This window comes from Protopterus annectens, chromosome 5.part1 (genome assembly GCF_019279795.1).
Source record: "Protopterus annectens isolate FY-2018-M chromosome 5.part1, PAN1.0, whole genome shotgun sequence".
NCBI lineage: Eukaryota > Metazoa > Chordata > Ceratodontiformes > Protopteridae > Protopterus > Protopterus annectens.
In genome coordinates, this window is record NC_056736.1 from 606,202,440 (window position 1) to 606,218,766 (window position 16,327).

The following is a 16,327-nucleotide window of genomic DNA, read 5'->3' on the forward strand; positions in this document are numbered from 1 at the left end:
CTTAGCCCGCTCATGCTTAGGCTATATGCCATGCATATTGCAGTACTCTCCTATGTAAGCAGTATTGCAGCAGTGATCTAGTGAGACATCTACTGTTAATGGTAAGTTCTTATGCAGCTGTACTTTCTGAATGTCATTATTTTTAAAAACAGTAATCAGCACTGGTTTACACTTTTTTATGTATAGTGGCTATGGCACTGACCTTCAGCATTAGTAATTGAAATTACCAAGTTATTCTTTATATCTGCTTTTTATTCCCTACTGCATGCCACTTATCCATCCTCCTAAGATCATTGTCTGTGCCAGTTGTGTGGTAAGAGCTGATCACAGGAGGCCATCTCCTGAGCAGTCATAAGAATTGTTTCTAACCTGACCAGTAAGCCCTTCATCAGTTGCTATCATACATGCTTGTAGATGGAAGGGCTTACATTCCCTTTCCCAGTGGGTATGCAGTGACATTCCCTTTCACAGTCCAGGAAGGCTTCTTATGACAACTGCTTTGCAGTGAAACACATCTCCAGCCCATACACTACATTACATTTCATGAACTACTGTGTCTGATGTATAACATCTCTTCAGCAGGCTGAACTGCTTCCTTCCCCTTAGATGGGTCATCCAGTATATGCTGCTGATTCCCACCAATCCATGCCTGGCTGTTACAGTTTCCAAGCTGCAAATTAGTCTGGTCATTTTTGTGGTAGGGCTTTATGTGGAAGTTTCTCAACCTTATTTAGGTAATATTGAAAAAAATATTTATCTTTAGCCCTAGCCAGGTTATAGATTTAAAGATGACTTAAAGTGTCTGATGCAAAAATCTTCTTGAAAATTGCTTAAATGTTGTAATAAATTGATAGTCCTTAATAAATTGTAGTAAATGAATGCATTACTATTAATTTTTTTCAATAATTTTTGAACATTTACGTGGTCTGCTATAATGATTTTGTTCTTCAACAGGTGCGACGGAGGTCCTCAAAGAAAAGATGAGACATTGTCTTCAGCAGTGCCAGCAGCTGAAATACTGATAAATTTTTATATTATAAAACCCAAGACAGTAGGCAGCTGTCATTAGCACGAGAGGATGCTGGAGCAGGGAAAACTCTGCATCTGCCAGTTGTCTGTCTGTGCAGTTTCTAGGTCACAAGTTTCAGCCATACACATAATGTAAAACCCACACACATGTTAATACCATTGGACATGCTTTGTAATGTACGCTGGCTGTGTAGAGATATGAATAAATATGTAAATATTTTTTTTTTATTTTTGTGTTTTTGATGCTTGTAAAGCTTTTATCTTGGTCATTGTAAACTTGACATTCAGCTGTATTATCATTTTTACTGAATTTCAGAAAAAACATGATTAGGATTTCCAGCAACATCTGTCAATGTTTGTATCTGTACTGTTTTAGGTGTTCACTGTGATGAAACATCACTTGAACAAAAAGTGTATCATTATATGATGTTATCTATTTCGGAAAGTAAGTGAATAACTAATTTAATCTCTTGTTTTTTATTATGTGTATTCTGTAAAAAAAATACTTAGCTGATCAGTTCTGTACAGTAAAAAGTGTTTTGGGTTGATCACGAAAGTTGATCCACATTGTAAATCTATCTAACTTTTTGCATCATTTCAAAATACAAATTCGTGTTGGCAATGATCAGGCCTTTTTGGTGGCCATGGTCATTAAACATTACATTTAACGTATCTTAATTTTGTGGGATACAAGAAGAGTAACGTGCCACTTTTATCTGCCCTGTTTTTATCAGCTGTATCAATAAAATTATGTAACATAAGACTTTTGTTTTACATATATCATTTGTTGTTTAATTATTTTTGCCTTTGGATGCAAGTCTGACACACAATCTTTTTAGGAAGGCATCTTTAAGAGTAATGTCTTACGGTTGCCATCAGTTATTTTGTTCTGTCTTTAGCTAGCTGTTTCTTCCTGCAGGAGTCTTTGTAAGGGCTGCATACAACCCCATATTTGTAATGCAATAGAAATCCTGTTCATACAGTATATGTCTCTCCATTAACTCTTCCCACTGTTTTGCAATTCGCATTTCTTACAACATTATCCAGTACCAGGAGAGAAAATCTACTTTGTTCATTCACTACGTCTTTAAGAAGTTAATTGTCACTGCTAAATATTGACTTGCATGGATGATGGACTGTGGAGGCGGAAGGAAAGGGAAATAGCTTGTCAGCATTCATTGTACTCGCTATAGTATAAAAATAATTGAGGCGTGTTCACATAACCATTTCATTTTAAGGACTGCATTGATTTCCCTTTACACTTTTGTTTTCATGGCATGTATTTTCCTAATGCTGTTTATAAGAATTTTGAATATTTACTGGAAAAATGTATGCCTTTATTTTTATTATCTGCCTTTGCATTTTTTTCTCCATCTCTTCTAGTATCTTGCTTGTTTTGCATTGACAGACATTTCCCCCCAGGGCTGTCCTGTTTTTTGCATTTGTTTTTTGAGCAGCGATATACCGTGGTGCCTGGTCAGAAATATTACCCTGCTTGAGCTTTGTAAACTTTAAGAAGATGAAAAAGGTAGAAAACAAAGGTTCTACATCACTGAATCGTGTGTGTGATAATTGATTATTTCCATTGATTGGTGGTTTCATATATGGTCCTACTACAAAAAAAAAAAAAAAAAATTAGGAAAGATATCCTGGTGTTCACAGTTTGTGACAGCACTCGAGTTAATATTTGAGTGGCTGTATTTTGATGTAGTGCGATGCCTGCCAGCCATGGCCCTTTAAAGGCACACTAAGAATCGTCATTTTACAGCAGCTGTTAGAAAGTTATTGACCTTGGTAAATTTATTACAAAATCTATATGCCCTATACCAAGATGATGTATGATTGTAAGTGGTTGTCCTAAATGCCAAAAGTAAATGCTGCAGCATCTGATCATGTCTTATCGTTGCTCCATTTTTTTTTTTTTTTTTTTTTTTGCAAAAAAAAAAAAAAAAAAAAAAAAAACGTTTTACTGATGTGCTTAAATTTAGTTACTCAAGCAAGAATTTGCAACATTGCTGTGTAGATAATTCATAATGAAAATGATAATTTGACTCCCTGTTAGGGCAGAGAATATGAGAGGAGTGAGCAGAGCTCCCACTCCCTCCAAGATTAAAACTGTAATCATAATGGTGTATAATATTGAAACTACCAGTTTTAAGTCGCAGATAGCACTTATTCTTTGACTGCTTAAGAAAAAAGAAAATAGATGTTTTCCTTGTCTTTTGAGTGAAGGATTTTAGAAAGCAGAAAACAGTTTTTGTAGTGAATCAGAAAGGAAGCAATGCAAAAAAGTCCTAAAGACTGCAAGATTCTGTCTGTGAAGGCCAACCCAAGGCACTAACTGTATTACCTGAATTTGATATGCATGTAATTGTTCCATCAAAGTTCAGTTACTGACTTTTAAATAATTAGACATTTAAGGTACTTTTGACTCATATTTTTCGTCACTCTACATAAAGGGTACATGGTTGTAGTATATAGCATACCAAAAGTAAGACTTTGGGTGTTTAGTGTGGTTTTTCCTGTAATATTTACTGTTCTAATATCGGCTTTATTTTTATACTTCTGGTAACAGTGAAGGAGAACAATACTGTAAGAAGGAAATTAGCTGCACTTGCCTATCTGCGCAGGCAGACAAATTTCTTGGTTCAGTGAACTTTGGAAACATTTTTAGGAACTTTAGTGAACCTTTTAAACATTTAAATGAACATTATAGTATTGTACTCAAAGCAACTGTCAAGAATTAAAGTAAATAACAAGGAATAGAATTTTCTGCTTTCTGTGCAGAGCTGAATATATGAGATAAATTTGAAATGCAATGGTTGTTAAAAGCTTAGCAAATAAAACTAAAAACAATGCGTCTGTAATTTTTGTGTGTTATTTTCATGTCGAGAGGAAAATACTTTTTGGCCATTCTGATGCTTAACTGGGCCCCAGCATTTAATGAAGGGGTGTTTACTAGACCTTTACTAGAAAGGATCACCCAGACTCTGCTACACTTGCTGAGGGAGAACAGTTAGTTTGATTTTTGTTTGTTGTATTTTGTATTACTTTATTGCCTTTTTCTATTTTAAATACTATGATTTGTTTTGTTTACCTTGTGTTTTACTTGTATTCTGCTTTCAAGTGCATATTAAAACTTGAAAAGAGACCACAGCTCTGTCTTTTGTGAGTCAGGCAGAAATCAGAACATATCAATTAAGGACTCAGACATAAGATAGAACAGGTTAGTTGAGGTTAATCATCTGTGAATTGAGGGATACAGCTAGGAACTAAACCTATTTAAGGGGTAAAATAAAACTTTTCAGAGCTTTACTAGAAAGGCTCACCCAGACTCTGCTGCACTTTGCTATGAGGGAAAGGTTAGTTTGCTTTTTATTTGTTGTATTTTGTATTACTTTATTGCCTTTTTCTGATTTGAATACTGTGATTTGTTTTCTTTACCATGTGTTTTACCTTTATTCTGCTTTTAACTGCATATTAAAACTTGAAAAGAGAGCACAGCTCTGTCTCTTGTGAGTCGAGCAGAATTTTTTTCCCACCTGGTTACTGTTGTGTTCTTAAGCACCACTGTCTTTCTATTTGCCTCCCCCTTATGTTAATTTGACCATATATCTCATTTCCTCTCTGCTTTTACTGGTTTATGTGAGTAAGCGCAAAATTATCATTTTGTGAAATCACTCCCCTTCAACTATTTAAATTTATTGGCCATCCTACTGTATTCCATAGTACCAGAATACAAAAGTTACCACCCCTTTCAGTCTATCTTGCCGTTTTAAAAATAGTGACTCTCCACTAAAACTTAACTTTTTAGACAGGTAAAACTTAGGTTACCTACTTTCACATCTAACTCCTCTAGTGCACACTGCAGTGTGTAGGATAAAACATTTTTTTTTCATTTTAACTTTAAGCATACATGTGACTAGCACTTGCTCTAAAACCTGCTGAAAAGCACTAGGAAGCCTTAAACTGATACAAGCACTCCCCTCTCGTTGTTAATAAGGAGAAATTAATCGTAGGCACTAAACAGCCTACAACTGAAAAGTACCTTGCTAAGGTAAGGGAAAACAGCTCTTGTACTTTACAAAAAAAAAAAGCACCAAACCAGGCATGTCCAAGGGTCAGTTTCCAGTGATTTCTCCTGTCTACCTGGTGAATCTGGGCATACTGGGGCAATGCAGCAGTTGCCTCATGTACACAGACAACCCCCTCTTCCTACCACCCAACACTACAACCTGCGAGTGATGCACTTACATAGCCAAACTGGAAGCAAAGCTCTCTCCACCCAAGATTGTGCTAGACAGTTAAGAGGAGAAAGTTAACACCTGCACTACACCTCAAGCAACACATAGCCTTTCTAAACCCACACCACCCAATACCCTCACATAGCAACACTAAACCCTCATATGTGGAGACCCTTAACAGTAACCTGCCCAAGCAACAAGGACCTCTGAAGCTGAAACGCAAACAAACACCAATCACAACCAAAGTGTCACATAGCTCACAACACCAGTGTGCCACCCAACAACAGCCCCTAAGGCAAGACAACATACCCAACACTTTAGTCATAGATGACTCTATAGTCAGGCATACTGATGTCCCACTCACCAGGCTGAACAAGGAGAAGAAAATGGAAAGGGACTGTTCCGATTTTTCCAAAGGGAACGTCTTTTCCTGGCCAAGACAGCCCTTCAGGAACTTCAATAATGAGACACATCGTCTTCCTGATACAGGTGCGCAAGTGAATACTGGCTCAGGAGCTTCCTTCACTTCCTGTGCAGCGTCAGTCCATCATTCGAGAGCCGATGAATCGGCTATTGACGTTCCTAGGGCTACTGCACCTAACGTAGAATCTCTTGCTCGTTTAGATACAGCTTTAGCTGTATCTACCTCCACTGAGCGTTTAGATAATGCTTTTGGAACTAGTATGGCTACTGTGAGAGCCGATAAATCGGCTGTTGACGATTCTAGGGTTGCCACTTCTAATGCAGAGTTTTTTACTCACCCGAGAACAACGGTAACTGCCTCAACCTCTATTGAGCGTTTGGATAACGCTCTAGATACTTGCACACCTATTGAACCGGTGGTACGAAGGAAAACCAACACAGCTATAGGATCAGAAGCGGATGTACGCTCTAGTGGAGAATCTAGTCTTGTTTTTCCGCTTCCTTTTCGTGTGGAGCAGAGACAGTTGTGGAGTCCACATCAACCAACAAGAAAGAGGAAGAATTCAGGAGGACCCCTCGAGTTTCAGAGAAAGACCCTGAAACCTATAACAAGGACTTAGTGGTAAACCTTTCTGAGTATGTACTAACTGATTTTGAAAGTAAGCTTTTGAATAAAGGCTTGTCCTTTATACCTTCGCAAAATGTAGATGTTAGTGATTGTATATTGGATATTAAGTATTTTACCAGGAATGTGGCTTTAGGAATGTTGTATAACAATGAAACTAATGGAAATGCTACACCCAATGTATTCAGAAAACCCTCAGTTTTTGTACCTAACATGCATCCTTTGTTAGAAACTTTTGAGAAAGCTTGTGCTAGTGATTTAATGGCATACTTTGAGAACAATGACAAGAAGGCTGATTTTTACAACTTAACTAAAGGAGAGAGGGAAGCTTTATATGATTTACAGCATAATGACAGTATCACGATAAGAACTGCAGATAAAGGAGGGGCTATAGTGTTATTAGATAGTGTCTTTTATTATGATGCCATGAATGTAATGTTGTCTGATGTATCCACATATAGAAAGTTAGATAGGGTTGCTTTGAGTAAACTAATTAATTCTGTGCATGCTGATTTGTATGATATGCTCATTTGTGGAATAATAGATGAGACCTTATAAAAATATTTTTTAATTGAAGACCCTGTTATACCTGTTATTAGAGGCCTGCCAAAGATACATAAAACTATGGTCAATCCCCCACTTAGACCTATAGTATCAGGACGTGGGTGGATAACCGAAACCATATCGATTTTTTTGGAGAAAACACTTAGACCTAAGGTAGACTCAACTAGTTCAGTTTTGAGAGATACTCAACAACTTTTAGAGACTCTATCAGCCCAGAATGGTAATTTTGGTACTACACAACCAGCCATACTAGTAACTCTAGATGTGGCCTCCCTATTCACCTGTATACCCAATGATATAGGGTTAGACTACTTAAGGTTGTTCTTGATGAGAAAAGGGATGAATAATTCTGAAATAATAAGAGTTACTATGCTTTTGGATATCGTCCTCAAAAATAATGTTTTTCTTTTCAAAGATGTCTATTTTTCACAAACCCAAGGTGTGGCGATGGGAACATCTTGCGCCAACTCTTATGCCAACCTTGTGATGGCATATTGGGAGACCACCTATGTACTGGAACATTTGGTTTTCTCAAAATGTATAACATATTACAGGCGTTTTGTGGACGATATCCTTTTTATTTGGGAAGGTGATGTAGATACCCTTAATGATTTCATGACATATATCAATGGTACCACTACTTTTTTGAGCTTTAGCGGTAGCACTTCATCCACTCGAATAGATTTTTTGGATGTTACTTTGAAGCTAGAAGGAGGCTTTTTAACATCTGACATATATAGGAAACCTTGTAGACGTAATGCGATTCTACATAGGACTAGCATGCATCCACGACACATCCATAAGAATAAGTGAAGAATCAGCTCACCCGTTTTTCACGCATTATAAGTGAGGATGCTGATTTGGTACAAGCAATAGATACTATGCATCATGAATTCATAGAGAGGGGTTACCTAGAAAAGGATCTACTACCTATAGAATACATGAAGAATGAGCGTACGATACCACCTATTATGAAGGATAGTGACAAAAAATATAGACACACACCAAGATGTAGTGATAGAAGGAAGAGGTTATTGATTCCATATACTAACACCAATAGTTCAGTAGTCGACATAATAAACAAGAATTGGAATATTTTGCTGCTAGATGATAAGATTAAGGGATTAGTGGGTGATAGACCTGCGATTAGTTATAAGAATACGAAATCTCTCAAACATCATTTATGTTATGAGAAGAGTAGGAGTACCAAAATCAGTTCAAAGAGGAAAGGCACTTATGCTTGTAGGAGCTGCAATCAGTGTAACTTTATTATGAACTCCAATGTATTTGTACACCCAGATAATGGCATTAGATATGAGTTTAATGATTATGCAGACTGCAGATCTAGAAATGTTATATACCTAGCAGTGTGCAAGAAATGCCAGAGTTTCTATGTGGGGAAGACCAATAGAACTCTGAGGGAGAGGATAAGGGAGCACATTTATGCAATAAATAGAGAAAATGAGATTAATGCCTTGGCTAAACATGTGTTGCAGAATGGCTCCTTGCACACTTTTTGCTTTATGGTTATAGGACGTCAGGAGGTAACCAATAGACTAGGCAACATAAATAATAGAACAGAGCAAGTTGAAAATAAATGGATTATTAAGCTTAGAGCAGATAGAGGGCACGGCTTAAATGATAAATTGTCACTGAAACCTTTTTTAGCAGAGAGACCTTATAGACGTTAATAGGGTCTGACATTTACTGTTTTTAAACTTGTATTGTTCCTTTCTTTTTATATACATACACTTCTTTCCTTTCCTCCCCATAACCCCCCCTTCCCCCCCTTTCCTTCTCAATCCCCCCCCCCACTCCCTACGGCTGTTTTCCTTCTTTTTCTTTTTCTTACCTATAATCCACTTTTTCCTTCCTTTTCCTATATTTATGCATTCACTTTCTCTATATATTCATTTTCAGTTAATATGTTTATACATTTTTAAAGTGTAAACTGTATTATTATAAATACATTGATTCATCATTGTATAAAAATGTTTAGAGAATATATATATATTTCCAGTTTTTAATATTAAGTATATTTAACTTGTTTTTTAAGGAGCATATGTGCTTTGTTTTTATTTTTTATTTTTCATGTTATGAGAAGTAGGGATTTATTACTAAGTGCTTCATGTGACTTTATCTATATATCCTACTGGATAATTTGAATTATATGGATATGATTGGCTATGGTTACATATATATTAAGTTGAAGTTAGTATGTTTTCATTGAAGTCTGAAGAAGCGTTCTGAGCAACGCGAAAGCGCTTGCTGTCTACTAGTAATAAAGGATTTTCACTTTTATCTGCTGCATTGACTTATTGGTTGGCTTCGATTGTCCTGGAGTGTCTACCTCTATTTTTGGACTTTGAACAAGGAGAAAATGACAGTCAGCTGCCTGTCAGGTGCCAGGATCCGCCATGTAACGTATGCATTCAGGTCACGCCACAACAAGTACAGATATGACTCTGTCATTGTCCATGTTCGAGTGAATAACTTGAGATGTACCTCCCTGGACTACATGAAAAGAGACATGGAAGAGCTCTCGGATCATGTGGCCCAGGCAGGTATGACCCTAGCCCTGAGTAGCATCCTGCCTTTGCCCAGAGTGATACCACAGTATAAGGACAAAATGATTGATTTCAATAACTGGCTAAGCTTCTGGTGTCATTCAAAGGGGATACAGTATCTGTCTGCCTGGGACAACATGATCGACGGACCACAATGCTTTGCCAGAGATGGTCTGCACCTGTCGCCCCTGGGATTCAGGTTACTGGCTAAGGCTCTTGCCACCCCTATAGTGCCTTTTTTAGGCAAAGTTCAAAGGACAAAACCACCACCATATCAGGTACAAGCATGCAAAATCTGAAGGTAATGCTACTCAATGCTAGAAGTCTAAACCTCAAAATGCACTGTCTCGAGGCACTCTTAATAATGGCAAACATCAATATCTGTGCAGTAACTGAGACCTGGTTCAAGGCTCCAGAGAGCACCCCTGCAATACCAGGCTACTTTTCGGCCACCAAACCAGGACCGAAACACTAAAGGTGGAGGAGTGTCCATATTCACCAAGGATATTCACACCACCAGGCTAGTTACCCAACACAACGCGTCTGAAATTCTCCAGGTGCAACTAACACTAGGTAAGACTGCAATCCAAATTGTAGCTTGCTACAGATCACCCACCATGCTCCAAGATTCTCACTACACCTTTCTAAACATACTGGAAAATATTAAGATACAACCAAACACCCTAATACTGGGTGATTTCAACTACCCTGCCATTAACTGGAAAAACTACTTGTGTACCAACACCTTTGCCCATCGGTTCTTGGAATTCATAAATTCCAGTGCCCTGAATCAACTAATCCATAGTCCCACCAAGGGCTCCAACATCCTAGAACTGGTCATTACCAACATGGGAAATCGATGCTCCACACCTATGGTCACCCCCCCCTTTGTTGGTCAGGTCTGACCATAAGCAAATCACCCTTGACATCCACATCCTTCCCCCACCCCTTAGTAAGGAAACCTGTGTTAAAAACTTCTCTAAAGCCAACTTCATGCTACTCAAGTCAGAAGTGACAAACTTCATGACACCCATGCAAACCAGGAACTGAAAGTTCAACTGCTGAATCCTACACTAAGGCACTGTACAAGCACATCCACTTGTGCATGAATCGTGCCATCCCAAATTGAACCAAGATGCTCTCCTCCAAAAAAAGGAAGCCAATCTGTTGGTCTCCTGCTATAAACAAACTTTACAACAAAAGGAAGAAACTGTTGCAGAAAAGAGGAAACTCCCAGGATGCAAAAACTCCCTTACCAGCCTCGGTAAGAAGCTGTGATCCCTCATAAAATCCTCCAAAGCTAGTTACGAAAATAAAATTGCTAAAGATTCCAAAGACAGCCACAAGTTATTCTATAGCTATGTCAAGAATCTAAATGGCAGTGCTCATATCTGCTCTGAGCTACAACAAAATAGCATTAAATATACTGATCCCAAGGATATTGCCAATATCTTGTCAGATCGATTCAGTGCCAACTTCACCCCCCTCTCACCCAGTAAAGGGCTCATCTCAATACCAAAAGATTGCCACATTCCAGTAATAATGGCCACACAGGTAAAAACTGCGCTCTCCAAAGCTAAGAATACATCCATGGGACCAGACGACATCCCAGGCTGTGTACTACATGAACTACAAAATGAACTGGCACCTCACCTAAGTGTCATGTTTAATCATAGCCTCACCTCAGACTTTGTGTCCACTGAATAGCGCACAGCTACAGTTATCCCACTCCACAAGGGGGGGATCCACCTTAGATCCTGGAAACTACCGCCCCATCAGTCTGACGAGCCTGATCTGCAAGGCCATGGAACGTATTATCATGGAACTTGTAAACAAAGACATTGGCAACCTTCAAACACTGGACCCCATCCAGTTTGGGTTCGTGAAGGGCTGATCTTGTCTCCTGAACCTGATTGACTTCCTCAAATCAGTCTCCAGAGCTGTGGACGAGGGTAAGGCGGTCCACACAGCCTATCTGGACCTCGCCAAGACCTTCAACGCCACCCCCCACTCTGGAATCATAGATAAACTTACTAAGCTGGGCATTAATCCCCACGTCACTCGATGGGTTGCCAACTGGCTTACTGACAAGAACCCACACTGTAAAAGTAGCCAACTCCAAATCCAGCTCCAGACAAGTGGAGTACCTCAGGGTTCAGTCCTGGGACCGCTCTTATTTGGCATCTACTTTTCTGAAGTACAGGACAACACTAAGGGACTCTGGCTAACAAAGTTTGCAGATGACCGCAAACTGGGAACCATTATTGAATCCCCAAATGATGTGGATATTCTACAAAAGGACCTTACAGAAATAGATGCTTGGTGCCAGAGCCATGGGCTCAAGCTCAATGCCAAGAAATGTATAGTTATCTCCTTTGGGAAAAAACGTACCCATGAATTATCACATAGGTGGCAGTACATTAAACACCGAAAGTGTGATAAGAGGCTTAGGGACACAGGTGGACAGTGGTCTCACCTTCGATAACCACATCGCCACAACAGTCAGGAAATCCTTCTATGTGGCACACCTCATCACTAAGGGATTTTCATCCAGAAAAAAGGAGGTCATTGTCCCACTGTACTCATCCCTCAATAGAACCATTATAGAATGTAACGCTCCATTGGGTATGTACCTCTCAAGACATCTGCGACAACTGGAAAGGCCGCAGAAATACCTCACTAAAAGAATCACAGACCTAAAGAAGATGCCCTATGCTGACCGTCTAAAAAAAACTCCAGCTGTACTCTGTCGTATATCGTCTACTCAGAGGCAATCTCTGCTCAACATACAAGGCCATGTCAAACCCAGAGCTGTTGGACATGCTACACTTAAAGAAATCCCAATCCCTCAGAGCCACACGCTCCTGGGATGTAAACCTTGTCATCACAATGAACAAAACATGCTGGAGGGATAGTTTCCTGACCCAGAGACTCCCCAGACTCTGGAATAGACTGCCCATACATGTCAAGCAGAGCGCCTCTTTGGCCTTTTTCAAATGAAACCTTGACGACTGGATGGGAGAGAGGAAATTCACCCCGGGGATCACGTCAGTCGCCCTGCTAGACAGGGGTCCAGGGAAGTAAATATTGTGGGAAGAAATAGCCAGGGGAGTTGTTATGGCTAGGCTTGTATAGGCCCTAGGACCAGTAGCCTAGTACCAACCTATGAACCTATATTTTGAAAGTGAGATGCAGATGTGACAGTAATTCAGAGAGGGGGAGGCTGTGAAATGGATGGTAGACTCATTGGAAAATTATAACAATGTTCTCCTGGCTATATTTAAGACTGCTGTATATGAAACTCTTTTCTGTTAGAGATGGATTATCTTCTACTTTAAACTGTAATAAAAAATGTAAACTATTTTGTAGTCTTTGAAAGTTTATACAAATTAATGTTGAATGTTATTTTTATCTGAAATTAATGAGTTTATAAGGCATATACTATTTAAGAAGCAAGAAATGTTATTCACATAGATGACTGTGCAACAGAAGTTAATGTAATGTTATATTTATTTTTGAATTCAATGCCAATTTGTAGCTTGTGCAACCAGAAGTTAAGGTTAATGCCAGAATGGGGAGCATACTGCAATTTGATCTGATATATGAAAAAGTAACGTGTGCAGTTTTATCATGGAATGTTAATGTTTTTTCCAAAACCCATACCAGTTAAAACAAAAAAAAAATTCTTCTGCTGTTTTTGTTTAGTTTTTAACAAGTGCCAGACATGCGTGCACAAGTTGCCACTTTCTGATCCACATGCTTTGTGCGTGTGTTGTTTGGACCCAAATTATCTTCAGGTTCCACCTGTAAGGCTTCCAGCCCTCAAGCAATCATGTACTGGAAAAATAAATTTATCTTGAAAGGACTGCTACCTTCATCCTTTTCAGAGGTAGTTTTATGACCCCCCAATTTAAAGGAGCCTTCAACTAAGTCTTCAAGGCTTTCAGGATCCTCAACTCCCTTGTCAGATCCTACCATGGAACTGCCATGGATAAAGCTGAAGTTGGATCCAAAGACAACTACTGCTCAGCTAGTATCGGAGTCAACAAAGGCTTCTTCATATCTTAACTATTTGGATCCGAGACCTTTGCCCAGGACCAGGTATTCCTCCTCCATAGATCTGATACTCTGTTGAGTACTGTCTCCATATCTCAAATTCCACCAGCACTCTAGGTCCACATCGATAGCTTCCTCTTGTTCTTCCAAATGTCTGACCAAGGCTGGATGTGGACAGAATGATGAGGAAATTTCTCTCTGTGCAGATACAAATGGGAGTTCTCCCGGGTTCTACCCCTTTGGGTAAGGAAGCCCTTATTTGTATTACTCCACCAATCTCTGCTCCTTCTTTGATCTGACCTATTGTTTCCAAGGCCTTGGATCCGAGTCTCCTGGGACCATCTGGATCGGATCCGAAGATGTTCGTATCTTCAGCTCTGAGGCTGTCTTTGAGTGCACTGGCTTTGACAGTTTCTGAGCCGGATGACTTTCGAACTAAAGCATCCCTGTTGGATCTGAGGCATTAAGAGTCGACTCCAAAGTTTTTGGAGCTGTCTCTTCCCCTTGTGGCCTCGGCATTGGACAGATCGGCTCTGACTTGTGCCTTGGGTGGACTGCCTTCAGGGAAGGGGAGCCGATGGAGCAGAAGCATGGCTTCTTGGCCCCATTGGCTTTCTTTTCCCCGAAACATTCTGCCTTTGAGGTGGTTGAGAGAATGCTTAGGCAGGATGGAGGGTTCCTACCCCCTTGCATCTTCTCTCTGGATCCCGTGTATCTTTGCGCCTTGAGCCCCATCATTGTATGCCACAGGGACAGCCAGCACAAAGTCTCCAGGTTACCCAGCAGGGTATTACTAGCTCTTCGGACACTTCTCCGGAGCACCCCACTGAAGAAGTCCCTAGGAAGAGGAAGTGCAAGAGTAGGCACTTGGACTCCCCACAAGTCTGTTACCAAGGATACTGATTTTGATGAAGGGGAAGGGTCTCCAAGATCACCACCTGAAGACATCTCATTTGGAGACATCCTTGAGATTCTTAAGCAGAGGAGTGGTTGGTCTACCTATAACCCTTCCCCAGAGGATTCTGTATTCCTAGAGGCCTTTGGGTCTGAACAGTCTATCTCCTGGGTAACTTTGCTTGCTGACAAGCTCATGCTTTATCTCTAGGCGGGTGTGGAGGGAGCTAAACACAGATGAGCCAATTCCCAAAAGATCGGATCAGATTCTGGCACCACCTGTAGGGAGAGAGTTTTGGAGCAAGGGAGTGCCTGTAGATGCTATGGTTGTGGCTGCCAAGAAGGAACTTGTTGACCAGAGTTACTCTGTTCATCCCCTTTACAGGGAGTCTAGGGCTTTGAACAGATCCTGGAAAGCGTGTGTATACTTAAGTGATCTTTGCTCTTAGATCGCTGAACTACTTGACACACTTCACAAGACTACATAGGAGAATTTGCTAAAGGGACAGTCAAAATCCTTTTCTGGGACCACTACTGCTGCGACTCAGTCTTCTGTGGCCTCATATTTGGCAAGCCTATAATCCATTTCTAATTAGTCCATGAGGCTTATCTGTCATGCAGCTGAAGGTACCTTAAGGGCAAGCGGGTTCAGGGATTTCCATCAGGAGGCATGCCTGGATGCACTTATATGATTTTGCGGAGTCCTTCCAGTCTTTGTTCATCAGTGCAGTTTTTGTATGGTCTTAAGGTAGAGGACACAATCTCCAGGTGTGAGCAAGATGGAAAGACCCTCTCTGCAGTGAGAGTATGTTTTTTCAACCCTTAAAACTCCAAAAAAAAAGATCACCAAGGTACCAAAAAGAACTTGTAAATGTCCACAGGCACCACCAGGGATGAACACCCAGGTTCAGATGTAAAAACACAGCTTTAATGAAAACAAACTGAACACACATACACTGCTGACATTAACATTCCTAACTGATACGTTTCTGTTTAAAAACACTTCTTCAGATGCGGACTGACATCCAAAACCCCTCCATTTATACTTGTTCTACACTATAAATTTAATTCATTAACCAATTGAATTTAAAAAAAAAAAAAAAAAAACAAGATCCTAATTCCTTGGGACATAGTGAAATGCTAATAAAGTGACTGTGTGCATATAATTTTTGAACCTTTAAAGAACCACCTGTAGAAATCAATGAGGCGTCAAATGATGTGGTTCAGAAACTCCCAGGGTCCTTTCCAAGATCCATATGGAGAGAGTTCCACCAGAGGCAGAGGAGGGAACATGAATTTAAGATATCACCCACGTGGCAGAGGCGACCCACAGAACCAAGGATCTGGAAATTCCTTCTCTGATGGACCCTACCAGCGCTCCTGAAAAAAGGCCCGATTGTCCCCCTCTGGAGGCAATCCGGGGCCAATTGTCCCTACACCAGAGCACCTGGCTAGACATTGCAAAAGATACATGGATGCAGAGGATTGTTTCAAGAGGTTATATAAATTCCATTTTCCCTTCCACCTTCATCTGTGTGCAAATTTTTCAATGTTCCACCCAGTCAAACGAAACCAGCAACACTAGAAATACAAAAGTTGCTAGAAAAGCGAGTCACCCAAGAGGTCCGACCAGTCCAGATAGAATCTTACTCGAGATTCTTTTTAGTGCCAAAGATCTTGGATCTCAGCAACTTGAACAAATCAATTCAACATACAAAGTTTCAGATGGTCACTGTTCAGTCCATTTTGCCCTTGTTATGCAGGGATGACTGGATGTGCTCAGTAGACATTCATAATGTGTACTGTCACAAAAAAATGAACAGACAATCCAGAAGGTGTCTACGCTTCCGGCTGGGAGCCTGTCATTACCAGTTCAGAGCATTGCCTTTGGCCTCACCACAGCCCCCAGGGTGTTCAGCAAATGC

The 16,327-nt window shown here is 40.0% G+C and overlaps 1 protein-coding gene across 2 annotated transcripts in view; it reads left to right on the forward strand.

The window, feature by feature from the left end:
- The window catches only part of PDS5B (PDS5 cohesin associated factor B), a 3,703,643-nt gene extending 3,701,853 nt beyond the window's left edge, over nucleotides 1–1,790 (forward strand). For both annotated transcript variants that reach the window (XM_044073218.1, XM_044073219.1), the window contains exon 35: nucleotides 955–1,790. In XM_044073218.1, coding sequence (XP_043929153.1) covers nucleotides 955–984 — 30 coding nt within the window. In that variant the 3' untranslated portion in view covers nucleotides 985–1,790. The remainder of the gene's footprint in view (nucleotides 1–954) is intronic.
- Nucleotides 1,791–16,327: the final 14,537 nt, after the last annotated feature.